This window comes from Gracilinanus agilis, chromosome 3 (assembly GCF_016433145.1).
Source record: "Gracilinanus agilis isolate LMUSP501 chromosome 3, AgileGrace, whole genome shotgun sequence".
NCBI classification, from domain to species: Eukaryota; Metazoa; Chordata; class Mammalia; order Didelphimorphia; family Didelphidae; genus Gracilinanus; species Gracilinanus agilis.
In genome coordinates this window covers 213,295,924-213,316,167 of record NC_058132.1, presented here as the reverse complement: position 1 = coordinate 213,316,167, position 20,244 = coordinate 213,295,924, and the positions used below count along the sequence as shown (strand labels likewise).

At 36.5% G+C, this 20,244-nt stretch overlaps 1 protein-coding gene across 1 annotated transcript; it reads left to right on the top strand.

Moving 5' to 3' along the window:
• Nucleotides 1-184: 184 nt before the first annotated feature.
• MAIP1 (matrix AAA peptidase interacting protein 1) lies at nt 185-11,426 on the top strand. The gene is made up of 5 exons (XM_044666425.1): nt 185-610; nt 2,842-2,913; nt 4,379-4,505; nt 7,867-8,014; nt 11,096-11,426. Exons 1-5 carry the CDS (start codon nt 185-187, stop codon nt 11,172-11,174), a joined length of 852 nt encoding a protein of 283 aa, XP_044522360.1. The 3' UTR covers nt 11,175-11,426.
• Nucleotides 11,427-20,244: the final 8,818 nt, after the last annotated feature.

Below are 20,244 nucleotides of genomic sequence, written 5' to 3'. Positions count from 1 at the left end.
GGTAAAGGATCGATAGAAGAAGAGGTTCTGTCGCCATCGCTGCTGCTGCTGCGGGAAGGCAGAGCCGTGAATGGCGGGTCCTCTCCAGAAGCAATCGCGACAAGCCCAGGCTGCCGCTGGCAAGTTTCCTGCCCGGCCATCTCTTGAGGTTGCACCGGCCAGGTTGGGGTGAAAGGCCGGCAAGATGGCGCTGGCCATTCATCTGCCCCGATCCTTGGTCGCCCGGTTGCTGACTGGCATAGCAGCCCGCCCGGCCCGGCTCGGGCACGCGGAGGCGTGGTCGCCCAACTCTGGTCGCTGCTGTCACTGTCGTCTCAGCCTCAGCTCCGCAGCCTTCTCAGGGGCCGGCTGGGCTCTGGCAGCAGCGGCCCCTCGTCTCAGTCGCCGCCGCCGCCCCCTCCTCGGCCCTGGCCCCTGCCTAGCGCCTCCCGAGCGGGGTTACAGTAGCGCAGAGGAGCAAACGCCGCCGCCTCGCCAGCAGACCAAAGTGATGTACCTAGGGCTGTTCAATCCTGTCGTGTGGCTCCGCACCCGAGTCTACGCCTTCCTCATCTGGGCCTATTTCGACCAAGAGTTCAGTATCGCGGAGTTCACCGTAGGAGCGAAGCAGGTTTGTCCACTGCGTCTTCCGCCTCCTTTGCAGCTCAGGGTCTCCCGACCTAAGTTGGGCCTAGGGAGAAAGAGGCGAGGGTGATGTGATCTCGGGTTAGTTCCATCACTCGTCTGTGCCATCGTTTTCCTTTAGATTCTGAACCTGGATCCAAATTGGTCTCGCCTATTCATTACCTACCTTGGGGCTTGAATTACTTAACACCGCATAGCTCTCTTGCTCATTTGCATTACGAAAGAGTTGAACAAGTTTATGAGAGGTATAACTCCAAATTCTGAGATCCCACTTAGTATTCCGTAGTGGGAGCTACGTGGATTGGGATCCGATGAAACTTTTGTAAAGGTTATTCATTATTTCAGGGACTGCTTCTAATGTACCTCTCCCTCTCCTCTCCTGCTTTCTTGCCCATTCAGGATTGTATTGGGTGAGCTTTATGAACCTTGAAAGTTAGTGTGCTCGAAGAAGGGTGGCTGAAAGATACCAGGGTAATCATAAAATTAATTTCTTTCATTTTCCAAAAGATGACTTGGTTTCAAATCCTAACCCTGAAATTTACTATTTCTGTTACTATAGGGAAGTCAATTCACTTTTGGGCCTTCAATTTTGATATTTTTCAGATATACTTTCCATACAGAGGTTAGAAATCTTTTAAGTGCCATATTTCTTTATCCCTATACAGGACTAAAGAGTGATTCTTAGTGCCAGTTGTTAGCCTCTGATGTATTCAGGAGGCATGGAAACTGGTGGAAAGCAAAAAAATATATAGATAACCTGGGGGGAAAATAAGAGAAACATAAAAGATACTTATGTTGGTTCTTAATGGTGCCGCTGAAGATTAAACTGCTCTTAGAAAAGTTGTCAAAGAATACTGAGACTGAAGAACTGATTCTTTTTACTCTTGCTGAGCAAGTCTCCAAAACCTTCAGATCTGTTTCTTAGTTGGCAAAGTGGAGATAATAATGCCTGACTTCTATGAACCAGAGGATATTTGGATATTTAAATAAATTGGTATGTGTGAAGATGTTTTACATTGAAAAATAGAATTTTTGAGGTAGAATGGACGTAAATGTTATCTGGTCAATACCCTCCTCTTTTTTGCTGAAGAAACGAAAGTAAGGTTTGAGGTTCCAAACTGCCTAGCTAGTAGCAGATCTAGAAGTAAATCTATTCCTCCCATCTTCCTATCGTGTCTTTTCTACTATACCAAGTTACTTCCCTCAGGTTTATACATATTTAACAAAATTGTGTTATAGTCAAGGCAGGTTGATTCTGCCACTTTCTTGAAGAAAAATGTATGTGAGGATTATAGAACTAATATTTCTATGCTTAGAAATATTTCCTTATTTAGGAAGGATCAAAAATTTTAAGATGAACATCTAGTATGTAGTACTGTCCTAAGATGTGAAGAAGTATTCTTCCTTCAAGAAGCTTACAGTTGATCTGGGAAGATGAAACACATGAAAAGTTACTACTTTAAACCACACACACAAAAAAAAAAAATAACCCAGACTTGTGATCTCACTGGTTTAAGCAACTTCTCATAAAGAAACTTTCTCCATCAATATTGATCAACAGCCACTTTGCAGCTTTTGCAACTTTGTCAATTTGCCCTGATCGCTCAAATCCAGGTCCTCTGATTACCAATCAAATACACCTAACTAAGTGGGGTGGTGGATTGAATGTTGGACCTAGAGCTAGTCAGGAAGACCTCAGTTTAAATAGTTGTGTGACCCTAGGCAAGTCTTTTAACCCATTTGCCCCATTTTCCTCAAATGTAAAATGGGGATAACAAACACATTAACCTTTGAAGAGTTGTTGGTGGGATCAAATGAGATATTTGGAAAGTGTTTAGCATAGTGCTGGCACATGGTAAGCCCTTTATAACTATTCAGTTACTCCCCTCCCTACTAGACCATGTAGAAATGGACAAATCCAGATGTTGAGGAAAACCTAGATGATCTTTTTTTCCAGATATATGATTTTTTGCAGAAGTCTTACTACCATTCCCATCCTTTTCAAATGGGAATACCACTAGCAACTTTTCTCAGCCCCCGTTTTTCATTCTATAAATGAAAGTCATATCCAATTTGCTTAGCATACTTTTGACTCAGCTCCTTTTGTAAAATCTCATGTTTCATTTCTAGTGTTTATTGTGTATTCATGTGTTTAAGAGGAAAAGCTTCTTTTAGTGATATCATGACATCTAACTTTTCCCCCCTTTTTTGATAAAGGCTTTTGCTCATGTATCTAAGCTGCTTTCTCAATGTAAATTTGATCTTCTGGAAGAGCTTGTCACCAAGGAGGTAAAGTAATACTTTTACTTCTTTTAAAAAAGAAATTAATGTATTGATCTTGCATTAAGCTACTAATGTATTTGAAGTAGAGCAAAATATTCTTTGTAAACAACACAAAGAATTCTGTACATTTTATCAGCAATAAATACTTACTGTTTATGTATATTAGCAGCTAGGTAGCAGTAGAAGAGAATGCTGAAGTTGGAAAGACAGCTCAAATCCTACCTTTGGCACTAACCTTAACCTCTCAGCCTTAGTTTCCCTATCTATAAAATGTAGATAATGTTTCTTATAGGATTGTTGTGAGGATCTAGTGAGATAACATAAGTAATGCACTTTGCAAACCTTAAAGCAGTGATAGTGAACCTTTTAGAGATGGAGTGCTGGGCCCCGCCCCCACTCCCCAGACCAAGTGCCATGCTGGATCCTCACCAGAGGACTGAATGTCTGGTGCTCCATGCCCCTCCCCCTCTCTTTAGCCCATAGGGGGAGGGAGGAAACTCTGTCATTGGGCTGCTGGGCAGAGGAGCAGATGAAGTAAGGAGTGTCTTCTGGGAGTGTAGAGAAGGGGAGGGGCCTGAGCACTGCTCCCCTCCAGCTCTACTGCCTGTGAGCCACCCACCTTACCTCCTGTATACTCCTATTGGACTGCTGGGCGTAGGGGCATGGGATGTGAAAAAATGTCATCAGGCATGGTAGAGAGGGGGAGGGGAGCAACTCTACCTGAGTCCCTCTACTTTCTAGAAATGAACTCTGGCATAGGGAAGGAGGTTGGCAGCCATGTGCACAGTGCTCTGCATGCCATCTTTGCATCCATGCTATAGGTTTGCCATCACTGCCTTAACGGATGATATAAATGCAATTTTTTATTACTTTTTTGGGAAGTGTCAAAGTGGTGACTTCTTGACTTTTCAGCACATGTCAAGATTAAAGTAGTTTTTGGTGTGTGCTATGTGCTATCCATGTGCTTCTTCCTCCAGTGGTAAATTTCATAACTCACCCATGCCTTGATCATAACTCATCTCTGCAACTCTTGTCCATATCTTCCCATGAATCTTCCATAGCATAGGGGTAATTCCTTGAAGATCTCTAAATATTATCTGAGTACTATTGGAGCAAACTATGTATTTGTTATTCTTCACTCTGATTTACTTGACTAGCTGATCTCCATATTTTTTGATATCTTTGATGCTACTTCTTTGTAACACATAAAAATGAAAGTAGCTAAATTGTAACATATTTGTAGATTAAACTTGCATGTTTAGCTCATTCAGCTTTGGGTCAAGAACATCTGCCTGAATATTTAGAATCTTTCCAGCCTACTTCCATGAGTGTTATTGCCAAATACAATAATAAAACTTAGAAATGAAAAAGAAAAAATACTTTTTTTTTTGCTAAGTACTACTTAGTCTTTGAAATCATTTTTTAATTGATGAACTCAGTAAAGCTATTAGTTTGATTCTTCCAAATCCAGGTACTCCAAGTGTTGACAGAAAAAGTTGCTGCGTTGCCTGACAACTATAAAAATGCACTTGCTGCTGAAATAGATGAAATTGTATATACTGCAACAGGTGACATCTCCATTTACTATGATGATAAAGGTATGAGCTGACATATACATCTGAATTATTCATAGTAACAAAAATGAATTAGCATTTAGGCAGAAAATTCTAAAATTACCTACATTGTTTTTGAGTAATTTTCTTGTGTGTCTTTGATGTTAAACACTAGTCATTCAGACATAATCACAAAATGGAATTAAGCCAGAGAGGCTTTCCAGTCATCTGAAATAGATGTCACAAAACCTCAAAACACTAATAATCAGACCCTTAGTTAAAATCTATTAACTTATATTTTCCTGGAGCATAATGATTAAGGCCTCAGGGAAAGACCTACCCTAATCCTTCTAAGGCCCAAGATACTAGACCAAATAGCAAAAAGACCAGAGGCTGGAATAGTACACCTGAAATAGGACCAAGTGTTTTTAACACTTTTGACTAACTCTCCCTCCTAATCATTCTTTCATCATTTAGCATCTATGATGCTGGGCTCTCCTGGTTTTCTATATGTCTGACTACTCCTAGCTATCTTATTTAAATCAGGAACTTTCTTCTCTATTACAGTGAGATTCTGCCAGGGACCCCTTTTGGACGCTCTTCTCTTTATACTCTTTTCCTTAGTTCTCTTATTTATAGATAATATTGTTTACATATATCAGTTAACTCCTAAATCTATGTATCCAATGATAATCTCTCCTAAAAACCAGTCAGGTATCACCGGCTTTTGTGTTGTACATTTCTTGGATGTTTCATGTTCATATTACATTTATCATATCTAAAACATAATTCAACTTCACCTTGATGGAAATCTACCTTACCTCTGAACTTGCTGATTTTTATTGACGGTACCACTATTCCTATCTCCACACCCCTGATCAACCAGGTCACAATCTCAGTCATCCTTGAATATACATATTCTATTAATTAGCAAAATTATCCATTTTGTCCATATCTCTTAAATATATCTACTGACAAAGTCATTCTAATTCAGGCCTTCATTACGTCTTACCTAGAGAGGTAATTGCCTTTACAGTTAACCTTTTTGATTCCAGTCCCTCCCCTGTCCAGCTTGTTTTTGCCACACAGCTGCCAAAATAATTGTCCTGAGACACAAATTTGACCTTGTCACTGTCCCCTCAAACTTAATAACTCCCACCTTTTCTAGGATAAAGCAAAAACTCCTTTACCTGGTTTTTAAAACTTTCCCTAGTCTGATTCCAGTCTATTTGTCTGGCCTTATTTCAGGCAACTCCCCCTTGGGAATTCATATTTCTAGCTAAACTGGATTATTAACTGGGCTTGGGTTTTTAGAATTTTTTGTTTGTTTGTTTGTTTGTATCTTTGTTTTGCCAGCACCCAGGAGAGTGCTTTGAATTTGACAACAGCTTAAATTTCTAACTGAATTGAAAGTCTATTAACTATTATCTTGCTACCATTTCTAATAAACATATTTATCTTGTTAGAAGGAATAGCAGTTCTGTTAAAGGAAGAAATGCTGATACTCTTACAAAAAAGGAGGATTCAAAAATAAAAACATTCAAAACAACTAGAAAAGTATAGCAAGAAGAGGTTATTTGGTATAGGGGCAAATAGCTCAACAATTCCCAGAGGATATTGTTGCATTATAGTGCAGAATAATAATGGATATTAATGATAATAATGTAGAAAAGATGGTTATATTACACATTATCTGTGGCAGGTTTTTTTTTGTTTTGTTTTGTCAAAAGTGAAAAAGTATTTCATTAGTAGAAATTACTGATAGATGTCACTGGTTTTCTTTTTCTAAAACTTCAGTTTCATTTATAGGTCTGACTTCTCTCCTAACTTTACATTGAGAAAGAAAAACAAAACAAAACATTGTAAACATGTATAGATAAGCAAACAAATTCCTGCATTATCCTTGTCCAAAAAACCTCATCTATCCCTCAGTCTTTAATTTGAGGCCATAATCTCTTTATCTGGAGGTGAGGTAACATGTTTCATCATAAGCCCTTTGGAATTGCGGTTGATTGGTTGATCATTGTGTTGATCAAAGTTCCTAAATCTTTCAAAGTTTTGTCTTTACAATATTGTTTTTACTATATAGATTGGTTCTGATTCTACTCACTTCACTCTGTATTCTTAAAAGCCATTCCAGTTTTGTTTGAAACCATCCCCTTCCTCATTCCCCAGTTGATGAGAAATCCCTCAGTTTCTAATTGTCACCACAAAAAGGGCTGCTATAAAGAAATTTTGTATATATGGGTTTTCCCCCTTTTTCTTTGTTCTCTTTGGAGTATAGACTTGGTTGCAGTATTGCCAGGTCAAAGGTTATGCACAGCTGAGTAGTTTTTTTTGGACATAGTTCCAAGTTTCTTTCTAGAGTGGCTAAACCAGTTCATAGCTCTACCAACAGTACGTTAATATGTCCATTTTCCCACAACCTTTCTACAATTAGTTATTTTTTGTTTTCTGTCATCTTAGCCATTCTAATAGGCATAAAGTAGTAACTTCAGATTTGTCTTAATTTTCATTTCTCTAATTATTAGTGATTTAAAGCATGTTTTCATATCTGTTGATACTTAGATTTCCGACTCTATAAACTATCACTTCATATCCTTTGACCATTTATGAATTAGATAATTCTTATTCTAATACATTTCAATAAGCTGATTACAAAGCACACATGATTTGCCAATGATTATAGCTAAGTATCAGAGGCAAGAGTTTGGCTTGATGTTGCATAAAAATTCTGCTTCTTTTTCCTCTAAGTGACCTTGGCTGTGATACTATTTTTGTACAAAGCACAAATTCAGGAAGCTAGCAGGAATTAGAAAAAAAGAAAGTCTTCTGAGTTTATTAATTATCAAAACCTTTACACAGGTGTGTATGCATGCACACACACACAGTTTGCCGTTATTATATATTTGTTATGTTGGTGTACTTGCTAGCATACATTAAGCAAATAATGTATTTTCTATGCATGTTCCCAGTTGAAGTCTTGCTATTTTTAATTAATGTTCTTTACTCGTTGTTTAATGGGCACAGCAAAGTAAACTACCTTAGATCATTCCCTTTCATTTGTCTGTTTGGGGCTACCATATTTTCATATTTCAGTTCCTCTTACACTAATATTGTCAACAAAACTTTGTATTCACTCTGGTCTCTGGTCTAGTGTAATTATAGTAACCTGGAGAGGGAGATAGCTTTATTTTTCAAAAAATAGTGTATGATGGTTATAAGGAACATTTATTGAAATTATATCTTTTTTTCCTGTTCTTCACTGGTTTCTTTCATATATACCATACTTATATAACAGTCACCAATAACATATGGCCTATATAGTATGAATATTGGCAATATCTTGTAAAATCTTAGATATTCAGCTTATTGTATATTATCTTTGTTTATTTTTCTCCTCAAGGAAGGAAGTTTGTTCACATCCTGATGTGTTTTTGGTATCTAACCAGTGCCAACCTCCCTGAAGAGACATTAAGTGGTACCAAAATATTCCAAGTTCAACTAGGGGATCAGAATGTAGAAACAAAACAACTTCTTAGTGCAAACTATGAGTAAGTCTCCTAAGATTTTTGTTTCTTTTGAGGTAGGAGGAATTATACCCAGGAGTAAAAATTAGATGATATTTTCAGAATGAAAAGATATGAAATTTTGCAAATAATCTATAAAAGGGATAGAGAAAAGTACTAACTTAACAGATTTTTGATTTCAGAAATGAAAGAGTTGATAATGATGCTGAAATTTAGCCAAATGACAAATTGGGCAGTGAAATGCTTAAGACTAATCCTGGGTTCTTACATTAATTAGTCAATTAATTAATTGTCAGTGCTATAATTCATAGTCAAAATGTATCATTTCTCAATGATAAAATGTGAACATTGTATCAGCAAGGCTATGGAAAATCTGCTTTTAAAAAAGACCAGTGAAGGAAAAAGTATTTAGATATTTTCAGAGGTAAAGAAATAGTTGCTATATTATTAAGGTCTTTTTTTAAATTAAATTTTTATTGATAGCTTTTGTTTTCACCTTCATTTTTATCTATATCTCATATAACAAAGAATAAAAGGAAAGAGAACAAAAAGCAATTGAACAGTATGAAATATATCAGCCACATTTGACAGTACATTTGGTGTCCTTCACCTGTAAAGAAGTAAGAGAGGTTCATTTTCTTATTCCCTTGTCAGCAATCAGGTTGTTGACAGTTCTTCTTAAAAGGATTTATATTCTCCATTTCTGTTTCTTTGAGGTCTGCTTTTCTTGTCTTTAGCGAAAAGACATTCTACGTTTTAAATGAAAATTTTCCTTTTATTGTGGTCCTCAGCATTTCTTAGTAAAAAGCACAACTGAGTTTTAGAGTCTTCACTCTTTATTAGTTTTGAAACATTGTTACTGTCAATATTGATAGTGTGTTTTGTGATAAATAGTGATTATATTAGCAAGTATAATGTCTCTTTAGTTGGCAAAATGCAGATGAAAAATGAGGTTAGATCACTGAAATATGTTATGGCGCTGGAACCAGTTCAGTATGTCAAATGCTTGTTTAAGTGCCAAGTAGGTTTAGAATACTTTTTATCACCACTTGATGAGAAGCAAAGAGCCAAAAGCAAAAAAAAAAAAAAATCTGCTTATATTTGAATGAAAGTGAGAGAGATGCTTTAGAGAAAAGTGCAGCTTAAGTGTTTATTAATTTCCTGGACAGGATTTGCCATTATTTTCGATGGTATTCTCCAAAGTTGAGATCTGACCCCAAGAGGTGTAGAGTCAGTCAGAAAGTGGGAAGACTGGTCACATCTCACCTTCCTGAAATAGTTGGTTGTAGGGCTTATCTCCAACCAACACAAACCAACCTCACCATTTTCACCCATTATTCTGCCTTCTACCTCCTATTTTCAAACTCAACTTTCCTAATATAGAAGGTGAATCAGTAAATGTTGGAAAGGTAGAGGGATCATCTCCCTAGGGAGATTTAACCACAACACTCAGTACACCCATATATCCTCAGTAGCAATTCTGTAAGTACCATTAGGAAAATTCTATATTCTGTCAGTTTCCCCCAACTCTCCTGTTACTTTGTAGCTCTAAATAGGCATTCCTCAGAGGGTGGACCCTACATTCTGGGTCAGCAATCTGTGAGTATCATCCTCAACATCCTCAATTTTCATTTTGGCTGACGTAAGTTATTTTTAGTAGTGGTAGACTCTTTGTGACTCCATTTGGAGTTTTCTTGCGAAAGGTACTGGAGTGGATTACCATTTCCTTCTCCAGCTCATTTTACAAATACGAAAACTGAGGCAAACAAGGTTAAGTGATTTGCTATGGGTCACACAGTTAAAAAGTGTCTCAAGCTGGATTTGAACTCAAGGGGATGAGTCTACTTGACTCTAGGCCTGTCACATTATCCACTGTACCACCAAGTTGTATCACACTCAGATTTTGAATTGGGTATTAGAAGTTGAACTTGCATGAATGGATTGTGTTCTACAATATTTCCTCTAAGCCCATCCCTCTTTTAAGCTTCCCATTAACTTTAGAGGGTACCACAATCCTTCTAATCACCTGGGATACTTCTTACCCTACATATTTAATCAGGTGACAAATGTCCTTTCTACTTCTATGGCTTTTCTTACATCTCTCCTATCTACTCACATAACATCTAATCCACTCAGTTCAAGCCCCATCACCTCTTGCCTGGGCTATTACAATAGTTTCTTAAATCATCTTTCTGCTACAAGTTTCTCCCTATTCTGTACTACCTTCTGCCTAGCTGCCAAAGTGATTTCCCTGAAACAAATCTGACTCTACCTCTTTCATTTAGTTAAATGTCATCAGCTTCCTAAGATCAAGTATTATCTCAGCCTTTAATTTCTGAGGATTTTTTTGTTTTATAATGTATATAATGATTAATATAGTAGATGTACTAAGTTATGTACATAATGTACATAAGTTATAAAATATGTAAATATATACATTGGAACTATGTACTTTTCCTGAAATGAGTACATAGTCATAAAAATTTGGAGATTACTAATCTAGAGTAATAAGTTATTTTATAAGAATGACATAAAAGTGTAAAGATTAAGTTCTTCAACTTTAACATTTGAAATATGTATAATAAACCTAAACCACATATAGTGAAATGTGAGCCTATAGACATATAGGAATAAGGAAAAATTAATTAAAATTTTAATTGAATAGGAAGAGCAACTAACTTTACATAAACTGTTTACTGTCAGATTTTGAAAAACATCTTTTTTCTACATCTGCTACATATTTTTATGCATGAAAACTACTTGCATATGTATACAATGAAGAAATTGTTGTTTTATCATGCTTTACTGAGGCATGTTAAATAATGAAATATCTAACTTTACCTTGGCTAGTCACCAGAAAATACATATTTAAAGTTTGACCATACCTTTGACTTATGTGATTGTATATTTGGTTGCTGATTTACAAAATAAAATGTTTTGCTGAGACAGGTTCCTTATGTTTTGTTTTATAGTGAGCATTAGACAGATATTTGGCAAGTTAGCCGGTTGTTTTAAAAATATCTATAGCAATTATAAATTATATAATTATCCAAGTTTTACATGGATTAGTTTTATTTTTGGTTATTATGCTATCTTTTCTTCCAGATTTCAGAGAGAGTTTACACAAGGAGTGAAGCCTGACTGGACAATTGCAAGGATTGAACATTCAAAATTATTAGAATAATCATCTTTCTCTTTGAAAATCAGCTTTTGGACTTTTGAGAGCTGCTGTGACAAACTAAAAATAGAACTTTTTGGATTACTCGATCTTGGATTAATTTTGTATTACTTTGAAATATTTACAGTATCTTGATGTGACACAATAAAAAAATTTCCATAGATCTTCATCACCTTATATAAAATACTTTTAAAAAAAAATAGAACTTGATTTTATAAATGATCACTACTCGTATGCCATCTGGCATGGATTTCCTGACCCTATAAAAGAGGTAATACAGAGGAATTATAAAATCCTAAAAACTTAAAGATTTGGTGCTTAACTCACTCATAGTATTTAATCAGGTCCAGTATAAGGGTTTTTTTTAAAGGCATGAATGAAATTTAATTGTCTCTTGAAAGGGCTAGTTTTGCTGAGAAATTCATACAAATTGTGACTTTGAACCAACTGAGTAATTTTCCTTGGTAAATGATGAGACATTGGTTGCCAAAAGAAGATATATGTGTGTGTGTGTGTGTGTGTGTGTGTGTGTGTGTGTATCTGAATCACCACTTACCTCTCACAGGCAAATAAATGCACAATCAGTTTAAAAGCCTGGAGTGAATCCACCAACCCCTAAACCTTGAATCATTAAGATTTTGGAGTTAGAGCATATCTAATTCAAAACCCTCATTTCTACAGATAAGAAACCGGAGACTCAGTGAACTTAAGTAATTTGACCAACGTTACATAGCTAGTTAATGGCAAACCCAAAACAGGAACACACAGTTTGTGATACTCAGTCCAGTATTTTTTCTACAGTGACATTGGCTTGGGACCAGAATGATTTTCAGCTGTTCAGTTATAGCAGACTGTTGCCAAGTTAAAGGCAGGTCATATTAGTTCAGGGCCCTTTTCCAACATTGCTTCTTTCTGTTTTTCTTTCTTCCTCTCCCACTCTCTCTCTTTAAGACTGGGTGTCCTTATTTCACTCAGGCTAGAAGTATATGAACTACTCATGGACCTGATCGCACAGCTTTCATCTTTTTTACTCAGTTCACTTAAGGGCAACTTAGAGACCCCCCCCACCCCCGGACCCCACAGTATTGGTGCTGAGTGTAATGTGGACAACCAATTAATTGTCTTTAGCTCACTGTAACTCAGAGCATCCAAACTGAAGTAGTCCACGCCAGCCTCAGTTTCCCCCAGTAGCAGGGACTACAGATATTCACCACCACTCCCTGTACCAATTGGCCTTCTTAGCTTTTTTACTCAAAATTGCTTTGTCATTTTCATAAATATTTGATCGATTTGCCTTTCATATTTTCCCCAGGTTATTTTATATTCCATCGATGAAATAAGGCTGTCAATAGAAAACCAAGAACTCCATGTTTTATCTCATTTCAAGGAACTTTAAGTGGCTGTTTGCATTTAATGTGGTAGGTAGGCACCATTCAAAACAACCAAGCCCCTCTCATAATTTAAAGCAAATTCATAATTTGGTGGTGAGTAGCATTCAATTGCGTCTGCTGTTTTATCCCTGGTTATCTTCTCCAGATTTATGGTTGTTGAATTCTAATATTTAGAGTACTATAATGACACATTATATATTGCTTATTTTTATAGCCTTTTTAAAAATGAGTAAAAAATCCTGGAAACATTTTATTCTAACATTAACTTTACTATTGTTTTTTGTCCAGGAAAATCTTTAAACTCAAAATAATGTACTTATATCCTTGAAATGCCATACCACTTTTTTAGTTAAAAAAAAAAAAGCAAATGGAAATATTGTTTTTATCTGAAGTCTTCTTGGTGACATTACTCAAAGATATGAAGTATGGTTCTCAGATTCCCTTTAAAAAATAAATGGAAAAGGAAAATACAACCATTGATAAGATTTTATTACAGTGTGTGTTTATATTATTTTCAATTTTAGGCCAAAGTTAGTTTACAAACTATATTTTTACTTATATAATATGTAAAGACCAGAAATATCTTGTGAAAAATGTGTTGTGTGGTCAGCTAGTTTTAAACCTAATAACATTTGTGCCTTAAAAGTTTCATAGTTAGGGGGCAGTTGGGTGGTTTGGTGGATTGAGAGCCAGGCTTAGAAACGGGAGGGCCTGGGTTCAAATTTGATTCCAAACACTTCCTAGCTGTGTGACCCTGGCAAGTCACTTAACCCCCATTGCCTAGCCCTTACTACTCTTCTGCCTTGGAAGGTAAGGGCTTAAAAAATAGTCTCATGGTATAAATTATTTCATTTGGGACAGAAATAAAAAATATTCTGATTGGCCAGAATTTCTCTCCACTGAGGTCAGTAAATGTTGATTGCATATCTACTATTTGGTGAACACTGTGTTAGGTTCTGTAGGAGATGCAAAAGAAGACTAGGAAAGTTTTTTCAACTAATTTCATTTTGTAATACCATTGTTAATATGTCATTTATAACATTGTTCCTATGTAACTAACTTCCTCAAACATTGTTTTATTACCTTAACATTCTTGTGGAATTAATTAGAAACATTACCTAAAGTGTACCTATAGAAGACATGGTCTAGTTTAGAGAGATAAGGCTAACACATGAAATAAGAAGTAAACCAATTAATTGACAAAATATAACTTAAGTTCCAAAATGCTGCTAGATGTTGCAGTGGGAAGAGTTTTGGGCCTAGAGTCAGGAAGACATCTTCCTGAATTCATATCTGACTTCAGACAATTATTGGCTGTGTGACCATGGCAAATAACTTAATCCTGTTTGCCTCAGTTTCCTTATCTGTAAAATGAGCTGGAAAAGGAAATGTCAAACTAGTCTAGTATCCTTACCAAGAAAACCCCAAATGGGGTCATGAAGAATTGGACATGGTAAAAAATGACTGAATAGCAGCAACAAAATGCTATAGTCTTAGTGCTATAGGAATTATAAAGCAGAAAATCAATAAGAGCTAAAATACTCCAGCATGCTTTTTAGGATTCTTTTCCTTCCACTATCCAAATCCTACCCATACTTTAAGACCTATCTCTTATGAAATCCTCCCTGCTAATCCTAGCCCTTTTGAAAAGCATTATGACAGTGAAAAGAGCAAAAGACTAGGAATCAGGGAGTTTGGGTTTATACAATCATTGTCATTGGGAGTAAACAGCTCATTTAATTTCCCTGAGTATTGGTTTCCTCATCTGTAAAAATGAGGATAATACTAGCGTATTTCAGAAAATCCTAGAGGAAGGCCTCCACCGCTTTGTTTAGGATCTTCATCATGGATAAGCATAGGATGGGAGTGTGTTTAATAGATGAAGATCCACTGGAGGAAATGCCTACTTCAGTGGGATTTAAAGGATCTCCTGAAGAAGCAACAGTATTTGCATTACCTACCTCACAGGGTTGTTGTGAGGAAAATGCTTTGTAAATCCAAGCTTAATGCAAATGTGAGTCTTTATTAATAAAGAAAGGCTTTATATCAATTCTTCTAATGGACTTTTAGATCTACATAACAAAAATATTCTGCTATTTGAAATTTTAAAAATCAGGTATGTTGCCTGTTTCTTTTTTGCAAACAACAATCATATGGTACAACATGGCCAAGATATGGTGAATCAAGGACCTGCTTTTTCAATGGCGAGGTATAGCAGTTTTACCCATTCTCAAGGAAAATAATATGTCATGACCTCTTTTTCTTTTTTTTTTTTTTTTTTGAGGGGGTGCATTGTGTGATTCAGATGGTAAGAGAAAGAAGAGCTTAAATTGTGTTTCTACTTCCATTAACTTGGAGTGGGGGCTGATGATATGTGGCAATAGAATATTTGGACTTGCTTTGAAATTCCCTTGGAACTTAAGAGGAGGAGATATAGAATGCCTTAGCCACCACTGCTAATAAATGCATTAAAATACAGTATAGAAAGAAAAATCCCTTGAGGATTGTAAGAATTCTAAATCAAACTAAGAAATAGTTTTGTATACATAAATATGAGGTTTTCTAGAATTTCAGTGTCTTTTCCTATTTTAAGCTATAATTTTAAAAAAATTTAACTTGAATCCCGTAATTATTTCAAAATCAAGAATCAGAAAGAGAAATATCAAACTTTGTTCCACATTGGTCCAAATATATAAGCTTATCCTTTAATGTAGATCTTATCTCCAAAATGAAATTGTTTTGAAAGGAAAAGAAATATATTCAGGCATACCTACCCTGAAAAACAGCCAGTTGTAGGCTGCAGTCAAGTTTTATACAAGTCAAATTCAAGAGAATAGCTTGTATTAAGTATATTGTGTTTAGAAAGAATGACTGACAAGGGGGCTCATTGGTTATAGTGGAAGATCCTGGGTTCAAATATGACTTCAGATACTTTCTGTCTGTGTGATGCTGGGTAAGTCACTTAACCCCAGTTGCTTAGCCCTGACTGCTCTTTTGCCTTAGAACCAATATTTAATATCGATTCTAAGGCAGAAAGTAAGGGTTTCAAAAATAAAAGAATGACTGACAAGTTTTGATACAACACTAGCATTTTCTGACTTCTTTTTCTTTTCCAGGCTCGGTTCTTTACCATTGCCCTTGGAAAACCCTAAATTTGAGATTGGCTTAACCTGGCAGAGTTTGTTAATGAAAAACAGTTTGGGGAAATTTCATTTCATTGGGGAAGGTGTTGCCATGTAACTTAGGGATGTTTGTTAAGCTACACCAAAACCTACCTTTATTTTCATTTCTTTTGAATGATCAGCTAAAGCAATGAAACACTTAGCTTTGTCTCTGCACCTTTGCTCACCCCATATATCCAGGCACTGAATTTTGGTTTCTACCTATCTTATGCCCATTCTATTCTCTGCCCATACAGCTGCCACCTTAGTTCAAACCCTCATTACCTGCCATTGAGGCTACTGATATAACTTCCTAATCAGTCTTCTTGTCTTAGGTCTCCAAACATTCTCCATGTAGCTGGTAAAGAGATTTTCAAGGGCAAGGCTAACCATGTCTTTCTCCTACTCAGTGTATTCCAAAGGTTCCGTATTGCATCTAAAATCAAATACAAACTCCCATCAGACATTTTGAACCCTTTACAACCTGGACTCAACTTGTCTTTCTAGCCTTATTATAAATTATTACTCTTTCCTCATTCTGTTTTCCAATTGAACTGACCCTGCTGTTTTTCACCTCCGCCACTCCATCTCCCATCTCTACCTTTGCACTGGCTGTCCCTTACACCTGAAATGCACTCAAGTCCTCAATCACTTCTCTCTTAGAATCCCTAGTTTCCTTCAAAGCTCAGCTCAAACACCACTACCTCCTATATGAGGCCTTTCCTGTTCTCTTGTCCACCATAAGCAACAGATGCCTTTCCCCCAAATGCCTATTGTAGGGATTTTTATATTCATTTATTTCTGTTTATTTGTTCCCCCCTTTAGAATCTAAACCTGTGAGCAGGGATTGTTTAATTTTTACCTTGGTATCTAGCACCTAGCTTGATGACAATTATTAGGTACATGAATGCTTGCTGGTTGGTTGACTTCTAAGTACATTGTTGGGGGAAATGGATATAATAGAATATTTTACTTATTGAATTTTGGGTTTTTTTTGAGTTTAAACAATTTAGTTCTAGATCTTTAAAATAATTTAGGCCTCATTTTATAGACAAAGACCTTGAAGCTTAGAAAGTAAAAGGATTTAACACAATTTACATTGTAGTAAATCTACAAAGAAGCCCCAGGGGGAATAAAAATAGCAGTATTCTTAGCTCTTCCTTATTTGTTGTTCAAAAGATGAGCTGCATAGATTCCAAACTCTATATGTTCTGCAAAAGCAGTTTTCCTGGTTCTGTCCACTAAAATGAAGAAACAAAGAAGTATTAGGGAATGGAGGGGGTGGGTAAGTAATTTAATTAGTATATAAATAAAAATCACTTTTAACTATGTAGAATCCGATGATTAGAAGATGCAATTTTTTGATTATTCCTTTGGATTCCATTCACTGATTTCCTCTAGGTTGAAATGCTGTGCATGACCCGTAAAGGAGAGAGATTCTAAAAGCCAAATTTGGAATTCAAGCAATTAATCAAGCATTTATTAAGCATCTACTACATGCCAGCCACTATGGTAGGTAATGGGTATACATTTAAAAGAATAAAATGGTTTTTGCCCCCAAGGAATTAATGTTCTATCAAGATGTGAGAAGGGATCTAGGTCTCTACATACTGTCTCAGTCTTTCTATTTTAATTTTTACACTTGAATACATCACAGCTAGAATCCAACTACCATTGTCTAGGCTAATGGGCAAATTTCCATAGATTGAATGGTATTGAGACATTATGGGAAGTGTCAGCATCCTAGGTAGCCTCAGGACAAGCTCATCAATTGGCTGGCAGTTGGAGGTTTACCTGCTCTTTTCTGACCTCTTCTTTCCTGAAAAGTGCAAGAGATTACCAAGAAAATAAATGCTCAGAAGGCTAGCCAGTGACCCTGCAGGAACCCAACTTCTCTCTACTTTGTTGTAATGTTTCTCATTAAATACAACTTTCTGAGCTCAGTAACTGTTCATTAACTCACAGAGGCTGGCTCTTCAGTTATACTTTTGTTCCAAACATATAAGACACAACAATGCATTTGTCTTTTTCTGCTCTCCCTATCAGCGTATGTGTAACAGTTTATTCCCTCAAGTCCCATTAGTCCAGACTCAGAGAATATCCATCAATCTCCTGGACACTGTCACTCTTACAGATTCTCTAATAGCTATGGTTAGACTATAATTAGGGAGGGGCTGGAACTTCTGCATTTTCTCAAGAATGGAGACAGCAACACCAACTGATTTACCAAATCTTCATTGTGCATCATGGGGATTTGCCTTGCCTGTTTGGCTATGCTAATAGCCAACAGAGGGAGCTCTAGTTTTAAGTATGAAAACCAGCACTTATACTTCAGATCAGAATGGTGAGTAAGCATTTATTAGGCTCTTATTACGTACCAGGCGCTGGGCTAGCATAAACAGTCCTGTCTTTGTATTAATGGGGAAGAGAAATAAATATATACATGTTAAGATCTGTTGTCATTTAGCTGTTTTTAGTCATATCTGACTCTTAGTGACCCTAGTTGAAATTTTCTTGGCAAAAATATTGGAGTAGTTTGTCATTTCCTTCTCCAGTGTTCAATAGATATACAGGATAAATTGGAGGCAATTTCAAAGGGCATAGACTAACGTTAATGAGGCCCAGGGAAGGCTTCTCATAGAAGGTAGATTTTAGCTAGGACTTGAAGGAAGTCAGGGAGGCTAGGAAGAAGAGATGGAAGGGGAGGGGTACCAGGAATAGGAGACAGCCAATGAAAATGCATGGAATTTGGAGGTGGAATGTCAATGTAAGGTATAGCAAGAAAGCCAGTGTCATTAGATCATGAAGTGCATAGAAGAGAGCAAAGTGTAAGAAGATTAGGAAGGCAGGCCATTAAAGGTTTTAAAATCTGAAGGAGATGTTCTTGTCCATACTGGAGAATTCTTGTCTGTTTTAGAAAAATAATGCCATTTTTAAAAATCCAGTTCACTTGATGGGTATTCTGATTTGCTTCTTTTGAATTAATATGCATTCTAAAATGGCATTACATAAGCATTCTCTTTTGTTCATGGGGAAAAAAATGATCTGTAAACAACAGAGCCTGAAAAGGAATCTCAGGGGCTAAGAAGTTATCCTCTTATCCTTATGACATCAAGAGTAAGAAAGGTAGATAAAGGGATAAGGAAAAGCATGAGATTTTTCAGTAGTGGAAAAAAGGAGAAAGTGCATGTAATTTTTTTTCTTTTGTATATCCAGATTAAGAAGGCAGGCAAGATAGCAATGCACATTAGTAGAGGGACTATCAATCCAAGATTAAATCCAAAATGCTTAGTGCTGAATAAATAAATACCCAGAAGGTGAGCCAATGACCCTGCAGGAATGCTAACTTCTATCTCCTTGGTAATGCCTCTCATTAAAAACAACTTTCTGGACTCTGACTGTTCATTAAATAATGGAGTGTTGCTCAAAAAGCAACTACTTGGATCCAATCATTTCTAGGTCCCATTGTTCTAATTTAACCAAGGGTTTGTGAAGAGCCTATTGGCGGCCAGTAGGTGTCCTCCTCCAAAAAAAAGAAAAACTAATCTCTTGCACAGAATGAATCACACTAGGAGCTAAACCAAGAATTTTTAGTATTGTTTTAAATGTTAAACTCAGGCTATAGATGATTCTAAGGATGGTCCCCAAATGGTTCCTAGAACAAATAAATTGCCTTCAAGGGACTTCTTGTACCTAACAGCTTTTATCTTGGACTTGACTTTTTTTGCTTTTCAATCTTTTCAGGTGACATAAACATGCTGCATTCAAGATAGAAACTATTAACCCTAATGCCTAGTAGTGCCCAAGAATCACACCATCAATATCAAACAACTTGGTTTCATATAGTGTGAATTATGTTGGCTGACCTGTTGTTTATTTTACTTTTATAGTCATCATTCTTGGAATTGTCTTGTGTTTTAAGTCAAGGGACAAAAAGTCCCATCTTTTTAGATTCCTTTTTGTCTTCCATTTTGCTTATTACTTGCTTATTTCCTTTTTCAGGAATCTTTCTGTACTTCTGAGTTTTTTTCACTGTTCAGTATAACTCTTATATACAAAAGAACACCTCCTCTACTGCAGGCATTTGAGGGAAGTAAGTTCTTGAAATCTCCCACCTAGCAACTCCTCTACTATCGTGATGGTAATAAAGATTGCATATAGAGGACAATGAGGTGGCATGGTAGATTGGGAGCTAGGCCTACTGATGGGAAGTCCTGGGTTCAAATTTGGCCTCAGATACTTCCTAGCTGTGTGGCCCTGAGCAAGTCACTTAACCTTCATTGTCTAAGCTTTACCGTTCTCCTGCCTTGGAACCAATACACAGTATTGATTCTAAAATGGAAGATAAGGTGTTGTTTTTTTTAAAGACTACATATATAATGAATTGGTGTGGCTTGGTGAATTAGAGTGTTGACCTTAATGTTCAAGACCAGCCTCTAACCATCATTAGCTGTGTGACCACTGGTAATTCATGGAGTCCCTCCAAGGCTCAGGCATATCTCAAAGACCTTGTTATTCATCTCT